Below are 23,637 nucleotides of genomic sequence, written 5' to 3' on the forward strand. Positions count from 1 at the left end.
GAGTATAATGCGTATTGAAATTTAGTAGGACAAAATTTATGCGCAGCAATTTCAGAGGTGTATTTATAGTTTGTCTCTTAGCAGTCAATATAAAGTTTAAGCGTAAACGGATATACGCGTGTTAAAAAACACGGCTATTAACTCGATCAATTTTTGTGACTATATATGGTCCTTGGTAAATGCTTTCATGTTTATTTCTAGGTTCTTTTTGTATTACTACCTTATCGTTTATATTAATTGCTAACGGACGCGCCCTCTTATCATAAAGACCTTATTTTTAATTTTATGTTTATTAATTAAATCTTTTGCTAATTTATGCGTTTTTTGTAGTCTATATTTTACTTATTTTGCATAATTTTCAACATTGTAAATTGGATCGATTTGTTCCTTTTGAACTTCATTTGGTAAGGTAACATTTCTACCGAATACTAATTCGTATGGAGTAAATCCATTATCAAAAACTATACTAGGAGTTGTATTATGCAAAAATGTAAAATATTTCAAATAAAAGTCCCATTCGGGGAAGTTATCATTTAGAAAAGCTCGTAAATATTCATTAAATACCCGATGATTTCTTTCAATTGTACCTAGGGTTTCATGATGGTAAGCTGTAGAAAAATTATGTTCGATTTTTAGGAGTTTAGTTAATTCAGAGAAAGTTTCATTTTTATATTCGGTTCCTAAATCGGTTTTAATTGATTTCATTATGCCATAAATGAGGATGAAGCCTTCAAAAATTGCTGTTGCAATTGTTTTTGCTGTCTTATCAGGGATTGATATTGTAACTAGGTATTTGCTTAGGTCGCACATAATGGTAACCGCGAACCTATTCCCATTATTCGACTCAGGCAAAGGTCCTATTGTATCTATAACTACGACATCGAAAGGTTTGCAGGGTGTTGGTGTAAGCACCAAATTTTCTTTGGTTTTTGGCTTGACTTTATTCAAAAGGCATTTTTTGCAATTTTTGACGTATGTGGGCAATATCACGGGTCATACCTTTCCAATAATATTTTGTACGTATTTTTGCGTAAAGCTTTTTATTTCCGCAGTGACCTCCTGATATCGGGTCATTGTGGTAAATTTCCATTAATTTAAGTATTTTGTCGTTGTCCGTAACTGTTTCGACAGGTTCTATTAATAGTATTTGTAAATTTTTTAAAATTGAATTCCCTGTACTTTTAAAATTTGAAATAGAAAAATATTTAAATAACTGATCATCTTTTTGCCATTCTGCTTTCTTAATGTTGTGTTTACCAGCTTCTTTTTCAAGCTTCAAAAGTAATTCATCTAATTGCATTATTTTGTTAGTACACACAATATTAAGTAACTCGAGTTTTTTATGTTTTAAATGCGCATATATTTTTAAATTGATTTTATCATTATCGTTGTCATGACATATTTGGCTTTTTATCCTATGGATTTTCTTGGAAAAATTATATGAAAATTTGTCGAATACCTGTAATTTGACATTTTCTTCATTTATGTTTTCAACCGATTATTGTAATTGTTCGTGACGTTTCGTCATAGACCTCGTCTGTACCGCTAAAATTTGATTATTGGAATTTTTAAGTTCTTGAATTGAAATTCGCGATAATGCGTCTGCACCTACGTTAGATTTTCCTTTAATATATTCTATGGTAAAATTATATTCGGATAATTCCAAACGGATTCTGGAAAGTTTCGACGACGGATCTTTCATATTAAATAGATAAACTAGTGGACGATGATCTGATTTAACTTTGAAGTGAGTGCCATAAATATATGCACGAAATTGCTTTATTGCAAAATATATTGCCAAAAGTTCTAATTCTATTATTGCTTTATTTTGTTCCGATTTGCTAAAGGATTTTGAAGCAAAACAAATTGGCAAGTCGTTACCATTATGATTTTGACTCCGTATCGCACCACAACCTAACTTTGAAGCATCAACCGTAATTAAAAATTCTTTGGTGAAATCTGGATATTGTAAAAGTTTTGAGAAATCAGACTTTTTCTTAGTTTTTCGAAAGCTAACTCACATGCCGTATCCCAATTAAATTCAACCTTTTTTCTACTCAAACGATTCAATGGAGCTGCTAAAGAAGCGAAATTTGGAATGAATCTCCTATAATAATTTGCAAATGCCACGAATCTTCGGACAGCATCTTTATCGCGTGGCTTAGGATACCTTTTAATTGCTTCAATTTTTGAATCGTCTGGTAGCAAACCATTTGCTGAGCATTTATGCCCTAAGAATGTTACTTCAGGTCTAAGAAAATTACATTTTTTGGGTTAAGTCGCAAGTTGAACTTCCTACAGTTTCGAAAACTTTTTTTAGATTATTGAGATGATGTGCTTCGCTACATCCAATTACTATTATATCGTCTACATACATAAAGGCTTGGTTGGGTGAAATACCAGAAAATGCAATTGACATCATTCTTGAAAATGAATTTGGAGCTACGTTTAGACCCCAAATGGTAAAACCTTCCACCAAAAAGCTCCGCGGTCAGTACTAAAAGATGTTGTGTCTCTTGAATCTTTGTGAAGTGGAATTTGGTGAAAACCCGAAAAAAGATCTAAAGTAGAAAAGAATTTCGCACGGCCAAGGTTATCCAAAATATCGTCTACACGTGCCAAAGGAAATTTGTCGGCAATTAACTTTTTATTTACAGCCCTAAAGTCAACGCACATTCTATACGATTTTTGGCCATGTAGGTCTTTTTTCGGTACCAAAATCAAGGGACTGCTATAATTCGAACAACTATTTTCGATCAAATCGTTTTCTACTAATTTATTAACTTGTTTATTTATTTCTTCGCGTTGAGAATACGGTAGGCGATAATTTTTAATGTATACTGGCGTCGTATCGTTTAGTCTTAGTTTCTGTTCATAAAAATTGTTTATTGTCATTTTATCATTGTCTAGCGCAAAAATATCGGAATATTGTAAACATAAGTTAATAAGCTTATTTTCAGCATAATTAGGTATTTGTTTTTCTAAAATGCTTTTAAGTTCTTTAATACGACTATCTTGTTTTACTGGTTTATTGATTTTATAAACGTTATAATTAGAAAGTTTTTCGGTTTGAATGTTGCAGTTGTTTACGTATTTTACGCTATTTGTGGTGTTTATTACTCTAATCTCTTGAGAATCCACAAAAAGTGGTTCTGAGTCTTTTTCCAAGGCGAAAATTCTATAAACTTCGCAACGAGGTGGAATAACAAATGTATCGCTTTCCATTCCGTGAAGGGTGGGAAGTGCGATCTTTTCATTGCCTATCCAGAGGGAAATGCAATTTGTTGCATAGCTGATATCACATTTATTTGTTTTGAGGAAATCCTTACCAAGTATTCCATCTGATGGAATGTTGAAATCATTGTCTACCACGTGCAACGTATGTTTGATATAAAAATTTGAAAAGTGTAAGTTGGTTGTAAAAGTACCTAATGTAGAAACTGTATCTGTAGTAACTCCAGTAATATTAATTGTATCATTGCTATTAATTGACAAATTTTTATTAAGAGAAGAAATTTTAATTAACGAAATGTCAGCTTGTGTATCGACTAGAAATGTACAAAATTTGTTAGAGCCAGTAATATTTATTTGCATAAAATCGGAATAATTTAAGTTAGGACAATAAACGTTTTTAGAAGAAAAATTGTGAGCTGAATCAGTTAGTAATTTGTCTCGTCCTCCCTCAGTGTTCGCTCCTGAGGGGCTTCCCTGTTTAAAGCCCGAACGCTTGCATTTCTAGCTCTATTATTGGAAGTGTTAGAACCGCTATTATTGCTAGTACGACTATTGTTGCTATTATTATTACTATTAGGCTGATTCCGATTTCCGCTGCCGGAACGGAAATTTTGCCTTTGATTGCCGCGATTGAAGTTGTTGCCATAGTTACTGTTACTAAAGGATGGTCTATTTTGTCTATAATTATTAAAGTTACGATTTTGATTTTGGAAATTTCGACCTCGGTTATTACTTTGAAAATTTCTAAAATTGTTATTGTTCCGCGCCCTAAATGCTAAAACTTGGCGTTCTTTTATTTCATTTGATTGCTCTACAATCAGTTTGGCTACTACGTCCTTGGAATCAGAAAATTGGTTGAAGCGAGGATTGATTTTACTAAACTGGTTTTTGCGTTCAATCGGCAAACGTTAACTGTTTGCTCGATGGCCATTTCATGGGCTTTGGTCTGAGTAATCCCTTCGATAATGAGCGAACGCTCTAAAGCATCAGACAATTCCTCGACGCGTTTTGCAAAATCTGTGTAATTATTATTATTAACTTGCAAAGCTGCAATTTTTCCGGCCACAACTTTGGAGTTGTCGGGTTTTATACGGTTACGTAGTGCTATTTTTATATCGTTAACTGAAAGTACTTGAGTTGGTATCGCTTCTCGAGCTTTACGAGTTTGGATTTAATATATGAAATACAAATGCTAGTTAAATTTTCGTCGAAAAATTGTTCGATTAACTCAATTTTAGTAATGAAAGATTCGAGACCTAGGGGCTCACCGCTATAATTTTCACGCATAATACCAGCACATATGCCGATAAACGTCCTTTTTTCTTTAGGAGTCGCCATATTTGTATCGGAATTAGGAGGATTTGAAATATTTGTTTCGGGCAATTCCTCAAATCCGTGAAATTCTCCGAACAAAGAAAGTCTAACAACAAGGTTTTTGATTGTACTGGGCGAATATGTGGTTGAGCCTTCGGAAACTGGGCTTTTAAAATCGAGATTTTCGGAATCGGAACTTTCGGAATTAAAATTTTTGGAATTGGAATCTGAATTTTTGGAATTTTCGAAATCTGAGTCTTGTTCTGAAATTCTGGGAACTACTTTTTGGTTTCTAAGGAACATATGTAGTAGGAAGCAAAGAAGAAATATTAAAACTGATTAAAGTCGAATTTGTAGAAATTGCTTACGAAAATTTAACAGAAATTGAAATTGAATTGAATGTTGATGTGAAATTGAAAGAATTATTCGGCAATTTAAGGAAAGACTGAATATTTAACGATAAATTGAATGTATATTGAAGTAATTTAATTTAAATTGATTTCAAAGGAAAATATTTTATTTTTGTAAAAGGACTTGGCTGATGATAACGGACGCACCGCTTTATTAAAAAGATCTCAATGTGTTTGTGCTTTTACGGACGCACCGTTTTTATTAAAATTGTATGGTTTTATTTTTATAGATACGGGCGCACCGCATCTTTTCAAATTTATAATACTGTCACGGATATTAGCATCCCTAAGCTATACCATCACTAAGGCGATGCTAAGCGATGTTAACGTCAATAATCAAATCATGTATACACATATATAAGGCAGCCGAGAGATGTCGCACACAGATGCATTTACTTATACACCTATGTGTGTGCGAGAGACTGTAAACTACAAACTCACATACATCTGAGAGACGCTGAAAAGTAGAAAATTGTAAACAAGTAGAAACTATATGAGAACTATAAACACTCGAAATAGTTGGTAAGTTCTGGAAATAGAAGAGCCTAGATGTATGCAGCGTAAACTATAAAAGCGGCACAAGCGAGTAAAATGCGATTCAGTTTGATTTGAATTGTCAAGCAGTTACGAGTAAGACGATATCTAGCGAGCAATAGCACTATTATTTTGAAAGTCAGTTTCCTTTAAGCTATCAGTTTGGTTATTAAGCTATTCGTTGTACAGTTGGAGTGTTATTGTGAAGTACTTTAATAAAGGCCATTTTGCATTACTACAAATTGGAGTTATTTATTCAACAGTTTAGTGATTCGAACTTAGCAGAGGATTGCAAATAAGAGGATTTGCAAGTAAATTCGTTACAATTGGTGTCAGAAGAGGAATTGTTGAATAAATTCCAGAGGACAACAACGACATGGCAAAGTTCAGTGAATTGAAGATCCAGCAACTAAAGAAGGAGTTGGAGAGCCGTGGATTGAATACAAGCGGCGTTAAACTTGAACTTCAGGCACGGCTACGAGAGGCAATGGAAGCGGAAGGAATTGATGTGGAAAAGTATGTCTTTCATCTTGATGGCGAGGAGACAACAAAAATTGAAGAGAAGAACGAAACATCGCAGACGGTTACCAGTACAGACTTGAACATGATTTTAGCTGCAATATCTGCTCAAACATCGACAGTGTCATCTCAACTGGCAGAACAGCAGACATATATGGAATCGCAGGAGAACCGTATAACATCCAAGATGGAAGAACAGAAGACATATATGGCATCACAACTGGAATCCCAAGAGACACGAATAACATCGAAGATTGAAGCACAAGAAACGCGAATGTCAGAAATGTCGACACAGATTACATCCAAGATGGAAATGCAATTGGAAGAACAGAAGACATATATGGCATCCCAACTGGAATCGCAGGAGACACGCATAACATCAAAGATGGAAGAACAAGAGGAGCGCTTATCATTGCAGGTGGCACAAATGTCTTCACAGTTAGAAGCACAGGAAGCAAGGGTAACATCAAAGCTGGAAGCGCAGGATGCAAAAATCGCTCAATTTCAGGCAGAAGTCGATGATTTGAAGGGTCGTATGGAGCAGTTACAATTAAATCGTCCTGCAGTTTCAGCGAGTAATTCAAAGGTAAAAACACCATCCTTTGACGGTTCTGTTCCTTTTCAGGTCTTTAAGCTACAGTTTGAGAAGACCGCAGCAGTGAACCAATGGAATGCTGAAGATAAAGTTGCAGCTCTGTTCGTGGCACTGAAAGGGCCTGCCGCGGAAATCTTACCGACCATCCCAGAGTACGAGCGGAACCACTACGAAACATTGATGAGCGCTTTAGAGAGACGTTACGGAAGCGAGCATAGGAAACAGATATTCCAAATTGAGTTGCAAAACCGCTACCAAAAAGCAAATGAGACATTGCAGGAGTTTGCTTCAGATGTTGAAAGGTTGGCTCATCTCGCAAATGCGGACGCACCCGTGGAATACACCGAGAGGGTAAAAATCCAGAGTTTTATAAATGGCATACGAGACGTGGAAACGAAGCGAGCTACATACGCGAACCCAAAACTGACATTTGCTGAAACGGTATCACATGCATTGACTCAGGAAACTGCCTCCCTATTAAGTAAACCAGCATATAAGGCTCATCGTGTAGAAGTAGAAAGGCCAGAATGGGTAGACACAATTTTGGAAGCACTGAAGGGATCACAACAGAAGAATGCCGGAGTTATTAAATGTTTCAAGTGCGGCAACCCAGGTCACATTGCACGTCATTGCGATCTTGGTCCTAATAGTTCCAACTATGTGGGTGGCCGTAAACGCAAAGCTGGAGGAGATGAGCAAGAGCGAGTAAGAGGTAGAGAGCTAGATCCAGCTATTGAATGCCCTGTGATATCTGTGTCGCAAATTGGTAGAAAATCGAGCAGTCTTACCGTCAGAGGGAATGTGGATGGCAACGAACGAATACTGACTGTAGATACGGGCGCATCTCATTCCTTGATCCGATCTGACTTGGTCAACAGGAGAGTAAAACCGTTACCTGAAGCAAAGTTGCGTACGGTCACTGGCGAGTATAACGAAGTTCAGGGAGAAGTGATATGTGAAGTATTGATTGGGAAGGTCATGGTTCTACACAAATTCGTTGTGGCGGAGATCGTTGATGAAGTCATATTGGGAGTGGACTTCTTGGTTGACCATGACGTCAGGATCGATATGCGGAGAAAAATTATGCGCTATAAGAACCAGGACATACCCCTTAACTTTAGTTTGGAAAAAGGTTTCAGCAGTAATCGGGTACTGGTGGAGAAGACTCGAAGAAGGCGACGAAATTCAAAGGTAAAGGTTGATGGAACAAATGGGCCAAACAAATCAAAACCGAAGGTACCTGTGAGAGAAACACTGGCATTAAAAAGCCCTAACGGACGTACTGAAACGGAGAAAGAATGCAAGGGTGGTTTCAAGCCAAGGCACACTACTGTTGTGAAGCGTCGGAACGATACTGATTATGCAAAGGAAATCCGTCCAGCGCAAGCTCTGCGAAGTAGTTCTTCATTGGTCAAGCAACAGAGTGCGAGGGAACGATTCAGGATAATGAGTAGTAAGATGAAACACAGGTACGACAAGGAAAATAATTCGAAAGGTTTCTTGGCGGGAGATTTGGTACTGTTATACAACCCTCACCGGCGGAAAGGTGTTCCACCCAAATTTCGGTGCAGTGGGGAAGGCCCGTACAAGGTTGTGAAGAAGATCAGTGATACTATCTACCGCATACAAAGCATTGAGAAACCACGGAGTAGAAGAGTGGTACATTTGGCGATGCTAGCAGCGTTTAGATCGAGAGATTTGTCTGATCGGGACGATCAGACTTAGGTGGAGGGCAGTGTCACGGATATTAGCATCCCTAAGCTATACCATCACTAAGGCGATGCTAAGCGATGTTAACGTCAATAATCAAATCATGTATACACATATATAAGGCAGCCGAGAGATGTCGCACACAGATGCATTTACTTATACACCTATGTGTGTGCGAGAGACTGTAAACTACAAACTCACATACATCTGAGAGACGCTGAAAAGTAGAAAATTGTAAACAAGTAGAAACTATATGAGAACTATAAACACTCGAAATAGTTGGTAAGTTCTGGAAATAGAAGAGCCTAGATGTATGCAGCGTAAACTATAAAAGCGGCACAAGCGAGTAAAATGCGATTCAGTTTGATTTGAATTGTCAAGCAGTTACGAGTAAGACGATATCTAGCGAGCAATAGCACTATTATTTTGAAAGTCAGTTTCCTTTAAGCTATCAGTTTGGTTATTAAGCTATTCGTTGTACAGTTGGAGTGTTATTGTGAAGTACTTTAATAAAGGCCATTTTGCATTACTACAAATTGGAGTTATTTATTCAACAGTTTAGTGATTCGAACTTAGCAGAGGATTGCAAATAAGAGGATTTGCAAGTAAATTCGTTACAATACGAATATCCTCGGACGCACCGGGATTAAAAAAAAATTCATTGGTTTTGTACGGAACCACCGTTTACGCCAAAAAAATCTTTTGGTTAGTTACGGAACCACCGCTTTGTGCAAAAAAAATATTAATTATGTTTTTTTTTTTGTTTGTATTGTTTTTGATGGAGCTCACTGTAGGGCAGAGTAGCACTAAAACAGAAAAATTGATAAGAATTATTTAATGTGTTTTTTTTTTTTTGGAGATGGCAACTGCTTTTAATTTTTTTCAGAAAATTTACCAGTTGAACCGGTTAAAGGAAACACAGAAAAAAAAAATTTTCGGTGTTTTCCAACTCTGTCCCACTGTGCCTACCCGTAAGTTCACACATATATATGTATATGTAATTGGGTTATCTAACGCTTTCGGTAAATGATAAAAACCGGTTTTATATATATAATGTAAAGCATTTTGTATTAATTGTGAAAAGTGAGAAAATATATGTGATATGTAATATAACTTTTAATTTAAATATTTATGAAACGAATGAAAAATGTAATTTTATATAAATCTTTGTGTATATGCGTATAAAAATGATTTTCGCACACTGTGCGTCATACCGACTTCTGCTTTATTTGGTTTGCCGCTTGAATTCTGCTACTGCATCTGATATTCTGCTGCTTTGGTTGCTGTTGTCGTTGGCGTCACTCGTCTTCCGCTATTCGGCTTTCCTTTGGTGTACGGTGTTTTCCGTTATTCTGGTGGCGTGGCTAGTGCCGTTTTTTTTCTTCACCAATTTTTGGTACAGTTTTTCCAAAAATATACTTCTTTTATTAATTCCGTCTTATAATTAGTTTTTGTATTATACGTGTCTATATGTTCTTTACATGTCTTTTAAATTATAATAATTTTCCACTAGCCACTGCCATACACCACCAACACTGCTTTTTCTTGAAAATTTTAGTAATTTTTCGTTGTTAATTTAAATGTTTGTATATTTTTTGTAATTTTTTTTGTAATTTTTAAATGTTTTTGATTTTTTTTTTGTAATTTTCCCCATATTTGCAGGGTTCTTCTAAATTTTTGTATATTTTATAGTTTTTAAAGAACATGTTTTTTGTGTAGTTTTTAGTTTTTAAATTTTTTGTAAATTAAATTTTCATTCTTTCGCAAAACTTCTAATTGTTTAATTCATTTTGAATTAACTTATTTTTAGGTTTTTAGAATTTTAAGCTTTTTTTTTCAGTTTTTAAGAGGTCTGCCTCTTCGCCACTATGGCCGCCATTGCAGGGCCTGGCGTCACGGTCGCCATATAAGGTTGGCTTTTTAACACCAACCATTTTTGCCGGGATAATACTCACGCTTGTGGGTATGCAGCCCTATGTGCACACCCGCTCCCACACACACAACAATAAGTCTGCTTTTTTATGTTTGGTTAGATTTAGTTTATTTAAAGTAAATTGTGTTTGTGTTATGTTTCATATTAATTTACTACACGTTATTTATTCTAATTTCACATTACACTTTTTTGGTTATAATAAATGTTTTAGTTTAACAATTTGGTTTCGGTCTTTCTATTTTATAAATCTTTACTTTAGTTTTCTCCACTACTTAGATTTTACGACCGGTCACTGCAAACGTCCAAAAACGAATTCAATCGGGCTCGTTTTTCACCCACGCTCAGCGGCCATCATTTTTCATTGCTGAATACAATTGGCCTTGCTGAGTGCAATTGGCATTGCTGTTCGGCAACAGCTGACAGCGATGTCACTTGCACTCAGGGGTGTGTTTTGTTGCGAAAAGGCGGGTAACGCAGTGCGGTTATATAAGCTCCTTTCATATTGGCACCATTATCGTACAAGGTACGAAAATCATTTAATTGGATTTCTTGTTTACCTAGAGAATGGCAAATTAAATCCACGATTTCCTTACTAGTTTTTTGGTTACAATCCACAAAAGCCAAAAACCGTTCTTGAATTGTAAAATTTGTTGCTTTCGAATTGAAATGGAGGTAGCGCAAAATGAACGTAGCCTGTTCAACGTGACTAGCATCAGGCGTAGCATCAACGATAATAGCAGAATACTTGGCTTCCTTTCGTTGATCTAATATAATTTCCCTCACGTGTTTTGCACAAATTTCTATAAACTCGTTCTGTATGTCTGCGGAAAGACAGTGAACTTGTAAACGTTTGTGCTGCTGTGGTGAAATCCTAACTTTCTCCCAATGATCTCTAAGTATCGGATCATAACGGCTTATGAGATCTTAGATGCCTAAAAAATGTCCATTGTTTCGTTCACCAAGACTGACTTTTAGAGAATTGTAACCTCTGCCGGTTTCCGATTAAGCATAACGACAAAATATTCATCGCCTTTGGCGACTAAGTGCTATCGGATGCGAAGAAATGGGCGGGCGATTTTTGTCGCAATATGTAATTCATTCCTCGGTTAACAAATCTAATTCGAATCTTCTACTACCATCACCGTCACAGGGGTTGAGGAAGCCATCAAACTTGCTAGAACATCTAAAGCAGTAGGTCAAGAGGGTATCGCCAGGCCGATGCTTAAAAACCTTTGCAATGAAGGATACAAATATCTAGCGCATGTCTTCAAACTGTCCACTACAAATGTAGACCCACGTCGATGTCATTACGCTACCGACTGCCTTACATCCAAAAATACTGGGTGTGACGTTCGATAAAGATCTAGATATCGGCGAGCTTCCATCCGCAGTTCTGCTTAAAGACAGAGCCTTAATAAAATCTTCAAATCGCTTGCCGTCAGCACTTGGTGTAAAGATAGAGAGACGCTCATTGCCACTTACAAAGTAATTGGAAGGACACAGATTCAAACCCTCTCAGGTTGCCATCGCAATATATAGCTTCTCCAAACCCAATTTTCAACCTCACCTCATCCTGTTTCACTATCACACGAGGCTCTGGCGACTCCAAGCCCCTCATGGAACTTGGGGGTGGGGAGGGAGGGATGGCCTGAAGGTTTAATGTGGCCATATAAATCGTTTCCGAGATGGTCGGGGTAGCACCTTAATGGTGCTATGTTACCGGAGCGTACCGGATCTGTATTCGGCAAAGGACCATCATATCGATAACACTCCCAAAGCCTTCGGGGAGAAACCTTATCGCTACAACAACAACAGGACAAATGTCGACCATATTGGACATCCATGTCGATGGCATTACGGCTTACACCCAAAAATACTGGGTGTGACGTTCGATCAGGATATACATTTTGGAGAGCATGCAATCGCAATTGTCGGCAGCACTTGGGGTAAAAAAAGGCAGCCGGTTCTATGTACCGGAGCGACTCGGGATTTTTCCCGACACAGTGCTGTCATTTCCGTGCAGTCCCATTTAAAAACTTCGCTTTTTTTTGAGAAATATTGTAATAATTTTAAATTTTGTTGCCAATAAAGAAAAAAAAAATAGTTGCGTCCCTTCCACAAAGAAACGCTTTTTACAATGAGACGAAAGTACCGAGCAAACAGTTTCTGTTTAATACCCACACCTCCCAGTGGCTTAAAAGGTAATCTCCGTAAGCATTATGAGGAAATACGGCACCTGAGAACACAACCGTATGAAGCAAAAAAACACAAACGAGTCCACAGTGATATCCACATTTCGCGGTGAATCCAGTTCTTAAAGAAAAATAGGCGGATCTCACAGCAGAGGGACGCTTTCTTCATAGGGAGACGCATGTCACTAGTTCAACTTCGATCTGTGAACTGTAACAGGTCAAATTCCTACCTATCAAGAATCAACCCCAACATACATAACATATGTCCTGCTTCTAATGCGTCCCCACATGACACCAACCATCTCTTTAATTGCAATGTGGAACCAACGCCTGTAACACCCCTCTCACTATGGTCCACCCTTGTGGAAATTTACCGTAAGACGATAATGATGACAAATTGTATGTAATCGCACCTGATATAAAAACAATAACATACAAAAAATTCTATAAAGCTTTTTAATACCTAACCAGCTCATAAATTGTTGAGACTTTGGACAACTTATGTACTGAATAGCAAATCGTCTCAAAGTTGATTCTTACCCAAAAATGTTTATTAATGACAAGGCTCTGTTTACTGTTTGAGAGAAACAAACATAAAGGACCGTATAAATTTTCACATATACGTGTTCCTAGATTCGATACTCAGTAAATTGAATGCTGTATGATGAGCATTAGTGCGAGGGATCAATGACCGCTAAAGCAGGCATAGACGGAGACAAAGAGTACAAAACCCTAGTGGGACGCATTCACCACTCACCACAGCGAAATGTGTTGAGCAACCGCTGTCTGTATTTATTATTAATATATTACTAACAGCCCCACAGACCTTGCTCTGCCTTAATTTTGATGTATTTGTATAACCTTTAAGAACTTTTTATCTCTTACTACCCCTCCCTCTCGCTTTTCCTTTTATTCGCTTCTTCTTTCCTTTTGCTCTCTCTGCTTCTCCTTCTCCACTGCGTCTTTATTCTTTCCCTTCCTCTCTATCTCTTTTCCTCTAACTGCTTCTTTCCCCGCTCCCTCTATCTTTCTTCGTCTAACTCTCCTCTTTCTTAGTCTCTGTTTCTTTCCCCCGTGTTAGAGGACACGAGAGTCCTCTATCCAAATTTTTACCAATCTTCTTAAAAAAGTATGCGAAATTTTAATGAAGGTGAATTACCAAAAATTGGATCAAAAATGGAATCAAAAAGATGTGTTCGCATATATCGGTTCCTAGTTTATAAAATAAAATAAATGTAAGGTGTGATAAGCTCCGAAGAGATTTTAGGCCGATCTTCTCTTCCAATTTGCGTTGTGCTCCTCTTGATTTTTTCTTACAAATTGGCTGGACGGGACGTACTTGTTTTTGCCGAGTTCGACCGTCGTCTGCAAAGCAGATGAGTTTTCACTGAGAGCTTTTCATGGCAGAAATACATTCGAAGTGCTTGCCAAACACTGGCGAGGGCCGACCCCGCTTAGACAAATTTTCTTCTAATTGAAAAAACTTGTTTCTAAAATTTTGATGTTGCTTTGCCCGGGTCGTGAACTCAGGATCTTCCGTGTGGATGGCGGAGCACGCTACCATCACACCATGGCGGAAACCTTAAAAAATCATTGCGAAATTTCTGGATGACTGCATCAAATTTGCTAAGAACTCTTCCGTTGCTTATTTGGACCATAACAGAGTGTTTTGTGGTTGAATGTTAATATATTTCAGCACAAATTTGTACAAATTAATGTTTTTTTCGTATAAGAAACATTAAACTTGAAATATTTTGATGCATTCCCTTTAATTCAACATGGGAAAAACTCCTCAAAAATGGCAGAGAAATCTCCCTGTCAATCACATTCATAATACTTTCTCCATTAACCGGGTTTCCCTTTTTCGAACATTGTTCAGAATAAGAGGAAAGGGAGAAGAGAAAAAAATCGCAAGGAATTTTTGTTTAGAATTGGGCTGGCAGGTAAAAAAATTTTTTTTTAAAATTCTCACAGTACTCATATTTTAATTTTTTATTTTGGTTTTTTTTCATAACTTATTTAATAATTTGGGAAAAATTTAAACAACGTGACATCAGGACGGACAAGGCGACAGCTGTTTCGATTATACCTTGTAAATCTCTTCAAAGCCTTTTCCCCCGGGAGTGGGAGTCGAACCCGCACTCCTACGATAGTTGAAATGGTTACAAACGCATTCAGCTACGTCATTCCTTAGTTGTTGTAAAGTTTTTCCCAATTGCCTTCTTTCGCATATATTATCTTCTACACATCACATACTTCGTATGTAGTTATGTGTTGAAGTTATGCATGTCATCACAAAAACAAAAAAACACTAAGATTTTTTTTATTACATACAAATTTTGCAATTTTATGCAGACCAGAATTTTCAGGAATCAAACGGCCAGCTGCAGTCCAGACTTTTCAGCTCACACATTATATTCTACTTTCCCGAATCATGCCACGATCCTCTTCTGATGGATTTTCTTCAACAAATTCTTTAGAAATTTATATCTCCGAAGAGATCAAGGCCAAGCTTTCCTTCCAATTTAGAGTATTCGTTGTCTACAAATTGGTGGAGTGCGGCAGTGCGGACGGGTAATCGATCCCATTTTTAAGGGATGGGCCAGCACACTACCTCTATACTACGGCGACGGGGTTTTGCCGTACAGCTGGTGATCTCAGCCTCCACGGACTAATATACTTTATGGGAGATCATTACTGAGTTGAGGTTGGCAGGTGGAGAGAGATTGATCTTCTTGTTGCTCCCAATGTGCGTCAGTTATCGCGAAACACAAAAATCGACTTTCAAACAATTCGTTACAATTTTCCACTAATATACATTTTTCTTTATTTGGAATTTAAAAGAAGGGAAAAATGACAAATCAAGACAAATTCTTTGATTGTGTTTCTTTAGTTTGGCATTTCCAAAAAGTTCAAGAGAGTGATTTTAAAATTTTTAAATGGTTTTACCGTCTTATATTACCTTCTTATAGTTTTATCATGATGATTTTATTATGTTGCGAAAAAACTTAAAAAAACAGAAATAAAAAATTGTAGCCGACGAGAAGAGAACGACTATACCTTGTAAGTGTTTTTATCATGACGTTGATGATTAAGTACCTTCTGAATTTCCAAAAAGAGATTGTATTATTTACGTTTCATGGAGGGTTAAATAATCTGTTTTTGAAGCTAATTTCTTATGTTTGCAAATTTACACGCATACTTTAATCAACGTTTCATCTTTTGTTCCAACTTAGAGCCATCATGGCTACCTTCACACCAACAACCGCGTTTTTAGGACAAGCTTCCTCTCAAATATTGAGACCATCTTTAACAAATTCTATATCAAGTCAAGGATATGAAAACAATTTCGAAAGTTATAGCCTATACAGACAATTCAACAATGGAGTCATTAGCTTTGCCTCGAGATTTGTATTGGGACGGCAAAACGGAACCGATCTCGCCGTTGTCAATCGAACTGTTTTCGATGACTGAACCAGCTGGTTTTTGGCTAAATGGTGACGAATGCTTCGATAAAGGTTATTTTAAATTGCAAAATCTTTTAGAAACAGTTTAGCTAACTTTTTACACCTTACAGGGATTGTAGTGGTCAGTGACAAAGATTTTGAGCTGAAATCCGAAATGGAGCTTAATAATGGCGATGATTTCGTATTCGAATTTTTCGATTTTAAAGAAGAAGGTGGTAAGTATATTATTCTAGACATTTCATTATGTTTTTTATATTTTTTTTATTTCAAATGATAACAAACACTCCCAAATAAATAAAAAGTTGAACAGATTCATATATGTACATATGTATATTTGTAAAATTATATTTCCTTCAAGATATCCAACTACTTTAGCTTTATATGTCAACTCAACTAATACATTTGTAATAGAGAACAATTTTTTTGTAGTTTTTAAAATTAAAGGACCAAAAAATATTTTTGACCGAACTTTTTAGAGAGACTCTACATCAAGTTTTGTAACCTCACCTATCCGTGGCGAACCCTGTTTCATTAACAGACGAGGCTCTGGCGACTCCGAAATCCTCAGGATCTAGGGGGTGGGAGGGCGGTATGGCCAGGAAGGTCGCATGTGGTCATAACAAATCGTTCCCGAGATGGTCGGGCTTGGTACCGGAACGTACCAGATCTGCATCTCGCAAAAGACCATCAACATCGATAACACTCCCCAAGACCTTCGGGGACTGTCCTTATCGCTACAACAACAACGACATCAAGTTTTGTACAACGGTTTTATCAATTTTCAGCTTCTTTTCTTCGCCACAATTTTTCTTTACTTCTGTGACGGTTTTTGTTTTCATCAATGTCCAATACCTCTCAATTGGCCGCAACGCAGGCACGTTGGGGGCCTCATATTTTTCCTAACATAAAAAACTTTGATATTGTAGAACCAATTTTGGGCTGGAGCCATCGACATAGGAATGACAGACGATTTTTTGAAGACACTCTTTGCGTTAATTTCTGGCTTCATTATAAAGAACGGATTAATGTTCGCATTCACAAATAGCTTGCAAATCAGAAATTCTCTACCAAAGTTTTCTATCTGGATGTTTTTTTTCGATTTAGGAATGTCCCCTCCATACTTCAAGCAGTAGGTCTTGGTACCTGACAACGCTCTAAGGTCCATTTCCAATTACTTTTCGTCGTCCATAATCACACAAAAACTTTTGCTTCCAATTCCGTCTTACAGAGCTTTTGTGTAAGAAAAATCTTTTTGGGCGTTCGTTTAGCACTTCGTTTTTTTTGTACGTTTTTATACCATTTTCTGCTTGATTCGTGTAAGTATCACATGTGTGGTTTTGGCTATAATTAGGAATATAACATTACTCTTACATTTTACGCAGCTCTTCGTTCGTATTAAGTTTTGTCGTAGCTCCAGGCTTGACTTTACACGCTAATATATTTTGAAAAATGTCCTGAAACACCAATTCAAAAATAACTTATTTAAATCGTACTATGTCATTACTAAAAACCTTGTAGGTAGTTCTAAATTTGCAGAACTTTCGGTACCAGTCCTTAAATGTATATTTACTTGAAAAACACAAAATTGGGGTAAATGTAAATGTAAGCCACAGCTCTCAGTAAAAAAATACAAACAAAGGACTGTTTTCTAAAGATTTTGATGTTGCTTTTTCCAGGCCTTGATCTCGGGATTTTATGTGTGGCAGGCATAGCACGCTACCATCACACCACGATGACCGTTTAGCTCTGGTGTCTTAAACATACAAATGAAAACTGTTAAGATATTACAATGGCCGTTGATATTACAGAGATTTCTATTTAAATAGAAAAATCAGACATGATTGAGATTCTGTCAATTTTAAAGAATATTGTTAACTTGAATCACTTATAAAAAGTGACTGATCTTCTGGAATAACCAAACAAATTTGTTATCTTGACCTGCGATATAAATCGAGCACTATTTTATATACGTGAGACTAATAAGCTCACCTTGGTAACAATCAAAACCGTTCAAGTAAAAAAAATATGCTACCTGGAAATCACACCATGGTGGAATAACTAGGTGAAGTAAGCCGTCAATTGTCTCGCTCTAATTTCTTCTTTGTTCTGTCATTCGGCTATCTGAAAATTTTTCACCAATGTTGTCCCCGAAAAAGTGTTGTTTTTTACATTTTTCAGGAGTAAAATATGGTAGTTTTAGTACGCTTTTCACATAAACCAGCTTCTAGAAGAATTAGCCGAAGATATTAGCCGAGTTTGAAAGACCGGCTGACAAATTGCTAAGAAGCTTTCAGCTTCTAAACCTCAGTCCTATCCATATTAGGACTTATCTATGACAGGAGGTTGTTTATTACGGTCACATTCTCTAACAAAGCCGTTAGCTAAAGCTTTTTCAATCGTCGTGACTCAAAAGGAGATTTTTGTCGAATTTGTGCCTTTCATTTCATTTTCCCCCCTTCTTCGCTTCTTCTTAAAAACAACTATGAGTGCGGAATGTCACATTTTTAAAAAAGCTACATCGTGTAATTGAATCATGTCGAAATACCATGATGCAATCATGGTGGAATAACCAGGTGAAAGTAAGCCGCCAATTGTGTCGCTCTAAATTCTTCTTTGTTCTGTCATTCAGCTATCTGAAAATTTTTCACCATTTTCAACATTTTTCGGAGTAAAATATGGATGGTAGGTAGTTTTAGTACTTTTTTTCAAACCGACTCAAGAATTCTGTTAAATTCCTCTGCCCGACACAAGAATTCTGTTAAATTCGTCTGCCCGACACAAGAATTCTGTTAAATTCCTCTGCCCGACACAAGAATTCTGTTAAATTCCTCTGCCCAACACAAGAATTCCGTTAAATTCCTCTGCCCAACACAAGAATTCTGTTAAATTCCTCTGCCCGACACAAGAATTCGGTTAAATTCCTCTGCCCGACACAAGAATTCTGTTAAATTCCTCTGCCCGACACAAGAAGTCTGTTAAATTCCTCTGCCCAACACAAGAATTCTGTTAAATTCCTCTGCCCGACACAAGAATTCTGTTAAATTCCTCTGCCCGACACAAGAATTCTGTTAAATTCCGCTGCCCAACACAAGAATTCTGTTAAATTCCTCTGCCCAACACAAGAATTCTGTTAAATTCCTCTGCCCGACACAAGAATTCTGTTAAATTCCTCTGCCCGACACAAGAATTCTGTTAAATTCCTCTGCCCAACACAAGAATTCTGTTAAATTCCTCTGCCCGACACAAGAATTCTGTTAAATTCCTCTGCCCAACACAAGAATTCTGTTAAATTCCTCTGCCCAACACAAGAATTCTGTTCAGACAGATACTGATAGCAGAATTCCAGAAACGATATAATATAGAGACATTGCATAGACGAAAAATCGTGTGAGGCAAGCTTCACAAAATTCTATCTAGTAGGTCACATTCACCACTTACCACAGCAGAATTTGTTAAACTACCACTGTCTGTATTTGTTATTTAATAATTATTTGTACACTTTTTATCAGCTAATGTGTTCAGAATTCACATTTTTACTCTCTAAAACTCCAATCAGTGTTTTCTGTGCTTAAATTATGTTAAAAATTGTGTTAAAGATTTTGGTGGGGTGAAAGTGACCTACTAGAATTTTGTTACGCTCCGCTGCTTTCCACCGAAGTTCGCGCATGCAATATCTTTATATTAAAAAATTTTTGAGAATTCTTGAGTCGGGCAGAGGAATTTAACAGAATTCTTGTGTCGGGCAGAGGAATTTAACAGAATTAAAAATCAATTATTCTTTTCCCCAAAAAAATATCGATGGACCTTTACCGGATTTAGTTACAGAGATTCATATTTAGGTATCTTTGGTGTTGGCTTCCATAAGTAAGGTCTTGCTTAACTATTACGTTCATATTATTGATGTTTCCATTATATAAGTATGTTTAATTTGTTCCAAAAAAAAAATTGAAACAGGTCTTTGTTAAAATAAACTATTTGAATTCACGTCATATCCAACAAGCATTTTCGCCTGTGCAGCGCTACTGAAGACTTTCGAGAAATGTGCAAGAACACCAAAACTGTCGTATTACACCTTATTTATGTAAACACTTCGCTAAAAGAATGGAATTCTTATTACAGTTAATTATTAGACGGTCATATGTTTCACTTCCGACTCTCAATGTCAAATCAACAGAGCAGATGGAAAGAACAATCGAAATATTTCAAAAAATCGTAATTGTGGCCCCTATTGGATTTAAATGCGATTTGTGAAAAAACTAAGGAAGATAGAAAACTGCGGGTTGTTCCATTGGAAAGAGCGTTAAATTTCCTATAAACATCACTAAAAAAAAAAACTGAAAATGAAAAAAAAGGAGGACCGGTATTTTCGCACAATAGGTCGTTTCATGATTCCAGGTCACATATATGCATGCATTTCTTCGTAAAATAACGGAATATTGAGGCGAATATTAGCATTTCTAACATCACTATGCTGTTAGTAAATAAACACAAAAACAGTAAGCCATTTACACACACACATATGTAGTCATCAGCTAAGAGCAGAAGTTGTTACTCACACATACACAGCATATAGCTAGAAGAAAAACATTAAAGATATGTATATAACTAAATAACTCAGTATGAGATACAACTATTCCAGAAGGCTTGTTCATGAAAAGTCTAAACCTTAGAAGAAATAGGTGACGATAGATAATCAATCAGTTTGATTTTAACACGCTTTAGTGAAGTACACGTCAATTGTGAAGTACTACTCCCAAAGTAGTCTAAATAAAAACCATTTATTTTGCAATACTGAATATTGAAGTTATCTATTCGACAGTTCAGCTATTCGAACGTTAGCAGAGTGTGCAAAATTATCAGGAACTCCCCAAAATTCGTTACAATATATAAGGACTGTTTCGAAAAGAAAGTGCACCCTTTTAACAGCATGGAAAAGGTGTATAGGGTTCTTATTTTTGATCGATTATTGGGATTATGTAGTCGATTAGTCGAATGACAATTTTTGAAAAAGTTATGTATTTGATGCAAAATGAGTTTCCGGAAACGTGGCTGGGCATGGAATATCTTTTCTAATTCCTGATGAAGCCAAAGAAGCAATTTGCAAAAATATGTGAACTGCAGATGGCTTACAATAGCTCCACAACGATTTTACGAATCAGAGAATACATTGAAGATTTCTAAAAAAAAGGCTATTCCAATAGTCGAATCTATCACTAAAGGCTTTGTTTCCTCGAAAGCGGCCGCTACCGCTACATAGCGGTACAGACGTCAAAAATATTGCAATGTAAAAGTAATTATGTGGAAACAAAGAAGACGGTGAAGTTCGCCGTAACGTAATATAGCGGCACGGCATAAAATATCAACGGCCGTCATTTATTTATTTTGTTTATTTTATTTAAAGTCGACGCAAACACAAAGCGGTCGACTAATTATTGTAATAGAACAGATATATATGTAAATACAAAGCCACCCTTAAAATTGAAGAGTTTAAAAGAGGTGCATAGAAAATTAATATGTTATAAAAATTTGACATCGCATTGCATAAGAAAAATAAAATTAAAATATCAGGCTAAACCTAAGAGTATGGCAGTATGTAACGCGGCAAAGGAACATTCAAAGCCAATGCAGTTATACAAATCATTGTAACGTGAGCACCAATGACGCAAGGGACTATTTCTGGCAAAATTTTGCCGGCATAGAGGTGAATGGAAAAGCACAAAATGTCTGGAGGCCCTAGCAGGAACAGCAAAATTTAGCTGACTGATTAGGTCAGGGGAGTCAATAGTGATAATTCGATTACTTAATATAAGTGATAATCGATTACTTAATTGAACGTTTGCTAATAGATTAGTCGATTATTCGAATCCTTTTTTTTATCAAGAGCTCTAACAGTTACCTTAGTAAAAATGAATATTTGTGTTCAAAAGCCGCTAACTTTGCACAAGATGATTGAAGAATTTGTAAATAATAATGTATTATTGCAGTTTGGCAGACTTGTAAATGTAAGGCTTTCCCAAAAAAGGGGAAAAATATGTTTCCAGGATGAAGAGATGCAAGAAAGATGCAGACCTAAATGTATAGAAATTAATCAATATCAGTGCGAAATATAGCGAAAGAGCCGAGAACTAATGGCACCTTGGTAAAATTAGCTACTCAATAATATCACCTTCCTATCGTAGCACATTCAGCCACGTCATGCCTTAGTTGTTGTAAACCTTATCCCAATTCCCTTTACATATTTTCTTTATTCACATTCCATACTTCGTATGGCATTATGTGGTAAAGTTATGCGTTCGTAAGGCGGGTTTTCAAAGAAACTTGGTGTTGTTGCTTTTGTTCTATTTATTGAACTACAACGAATTAACCAATGTTGTCTATTTGTATGAGTTTTTAAGCGGGGATTACCTTTATTGCTTTAAATGTATGAAAACATTTATTTGAAACAATTTTTAATTTATAATAACTAAGGCATGACGTGGCGTTTGTAACACTTCAACCATCGTAGGAGTGCGGGTTCAAATCCCACTCCCGGGAGAAAAGGCTTTAAAGAGATTTACAAGGTATAATGGAAACAGCTGTCGCCTTGTCCGTCCTGATGTCACGTTGTTTAAATTGTTCCCAAATAATTAAATAAATTATAAATTAAAATTGCTTACAAATATTAAGGAAAGAAATTGATATAACCGAGTTCTGGAGAAATTCAGTTTGAAAATAAGATTTTTATGTAAATAAAAATGAACTAGTTTGGCTTACTCTAAGATTTTTTGTTAAAACGAAACCGTGTTTGGATGCTGCGAAAAATATTATTTGTAATTTATCGGAAACACTAAAAACTGTAAATTAATCTGGAAAACTTATATTGATATCGATACTTTTATGGCAGGTCTTTGTTAAGGGTATATTTTAAAAATTTCTGGAAGTTAATCTACTTCTTTGCTTAAATAAATTAATGTAAGGCGCGATAACCTACGAAGAGATCTAAGGCCGAGCTTCTCTTCCAATTTGCGTCGTGCTCCTCTTGATTTTCCCTACAAATTGGCCGGAGCTCCGGACCTACATGTTTTATGCCGACTCCGAACGGCATCTGCAAGGCAGATGAGTTTTCACTGAGAACTTTTCATGACAAATACACCCGGAGCGCTTGCTAAACACTGCCTAGGGGCGACCCCGCTTAGAAAAATTTTCTTCTAATTGAAAAACCTTATTTTTAATTTTTTGATGTTGCTTTGCCCGGCGTGCGAACCCATAAGGCATAAGGTGTGGTAGGCGGAGCACGCTACCATCACAGCACGGTGGGTGTTCTTTGCTTAGAACAGATAAATTTCATATCAGAAAAAATGTGTTCACAACAGAAAGTTGAAGGAAAAAATGATAAAAGCTTAAATGAAATTTCTTTGAGCTGAGGATGAAATGTGCTATCTAAGTTCCTCCAGAACTCGGTAAAATCATTTTTATCAATAAATGATATTTCACTCCTAAGAATTATTATTTCTGATTGTATTTCAAACCCACATTGTCTTATGTCACATGTTGAAGGATTTTCAAATATGTCAATGAAATGTTGTATTTTTCTCAGAAAGTAATTTTTGGCAAACTGTGTCAAATATCAACTTACTAGTTACATTTCCACCGTGGTGTGATAGTAGCGTGCTCCGCCTGCCACACCGTATGCCTTGGGTTCGCACCCCAGGCAAAGCAACATCAAAATTTTAGAAATAAGGTTTTTCAA

General features: G+C 36.5%; 1 protein-coding gene across 1 annotated transcript in view; it reads left to right on the forward strand.

Moving 5' to 3' along the window:
* Positions 1–23,637, forward strand: part of crc (bZIP transcription factor crc) — an 80,219-nt gene that overhangs the window by 7,116 nt on the left and 49,466 nt on the right. Inside the window, exons 2-3 of the mRNA XM_067765805.1 lie at positions 15,678–15,959; positions 16,019–16,123. Of these exons, the coding sequence (XP_067621906.1) occupies positions 15,779–15,959; positions 16,019–16,123 (286 nt within the window). The 5' untranslated portion in view covers positions 15,678–15,778. The remainder of the gene's footprint in view (positions 1–15,677; positions 15,960–16,018; positions 16,124–23,637) is intronic.

This window comes from Eurosta solidaginis, chromosome 2 (assembly GCF_040869045.1).
Source record: "Eurosta solidaginis isolate ZX-2024a chromosome 2, ASM4086904v1, whole genome shotgun sequence".
Lineage (NCBI taxonomy): Eukaryota > Metazoa > Arthropoda > Insecta > Diptera > Tephritidae > Eurosta > Eurosta solidaginis.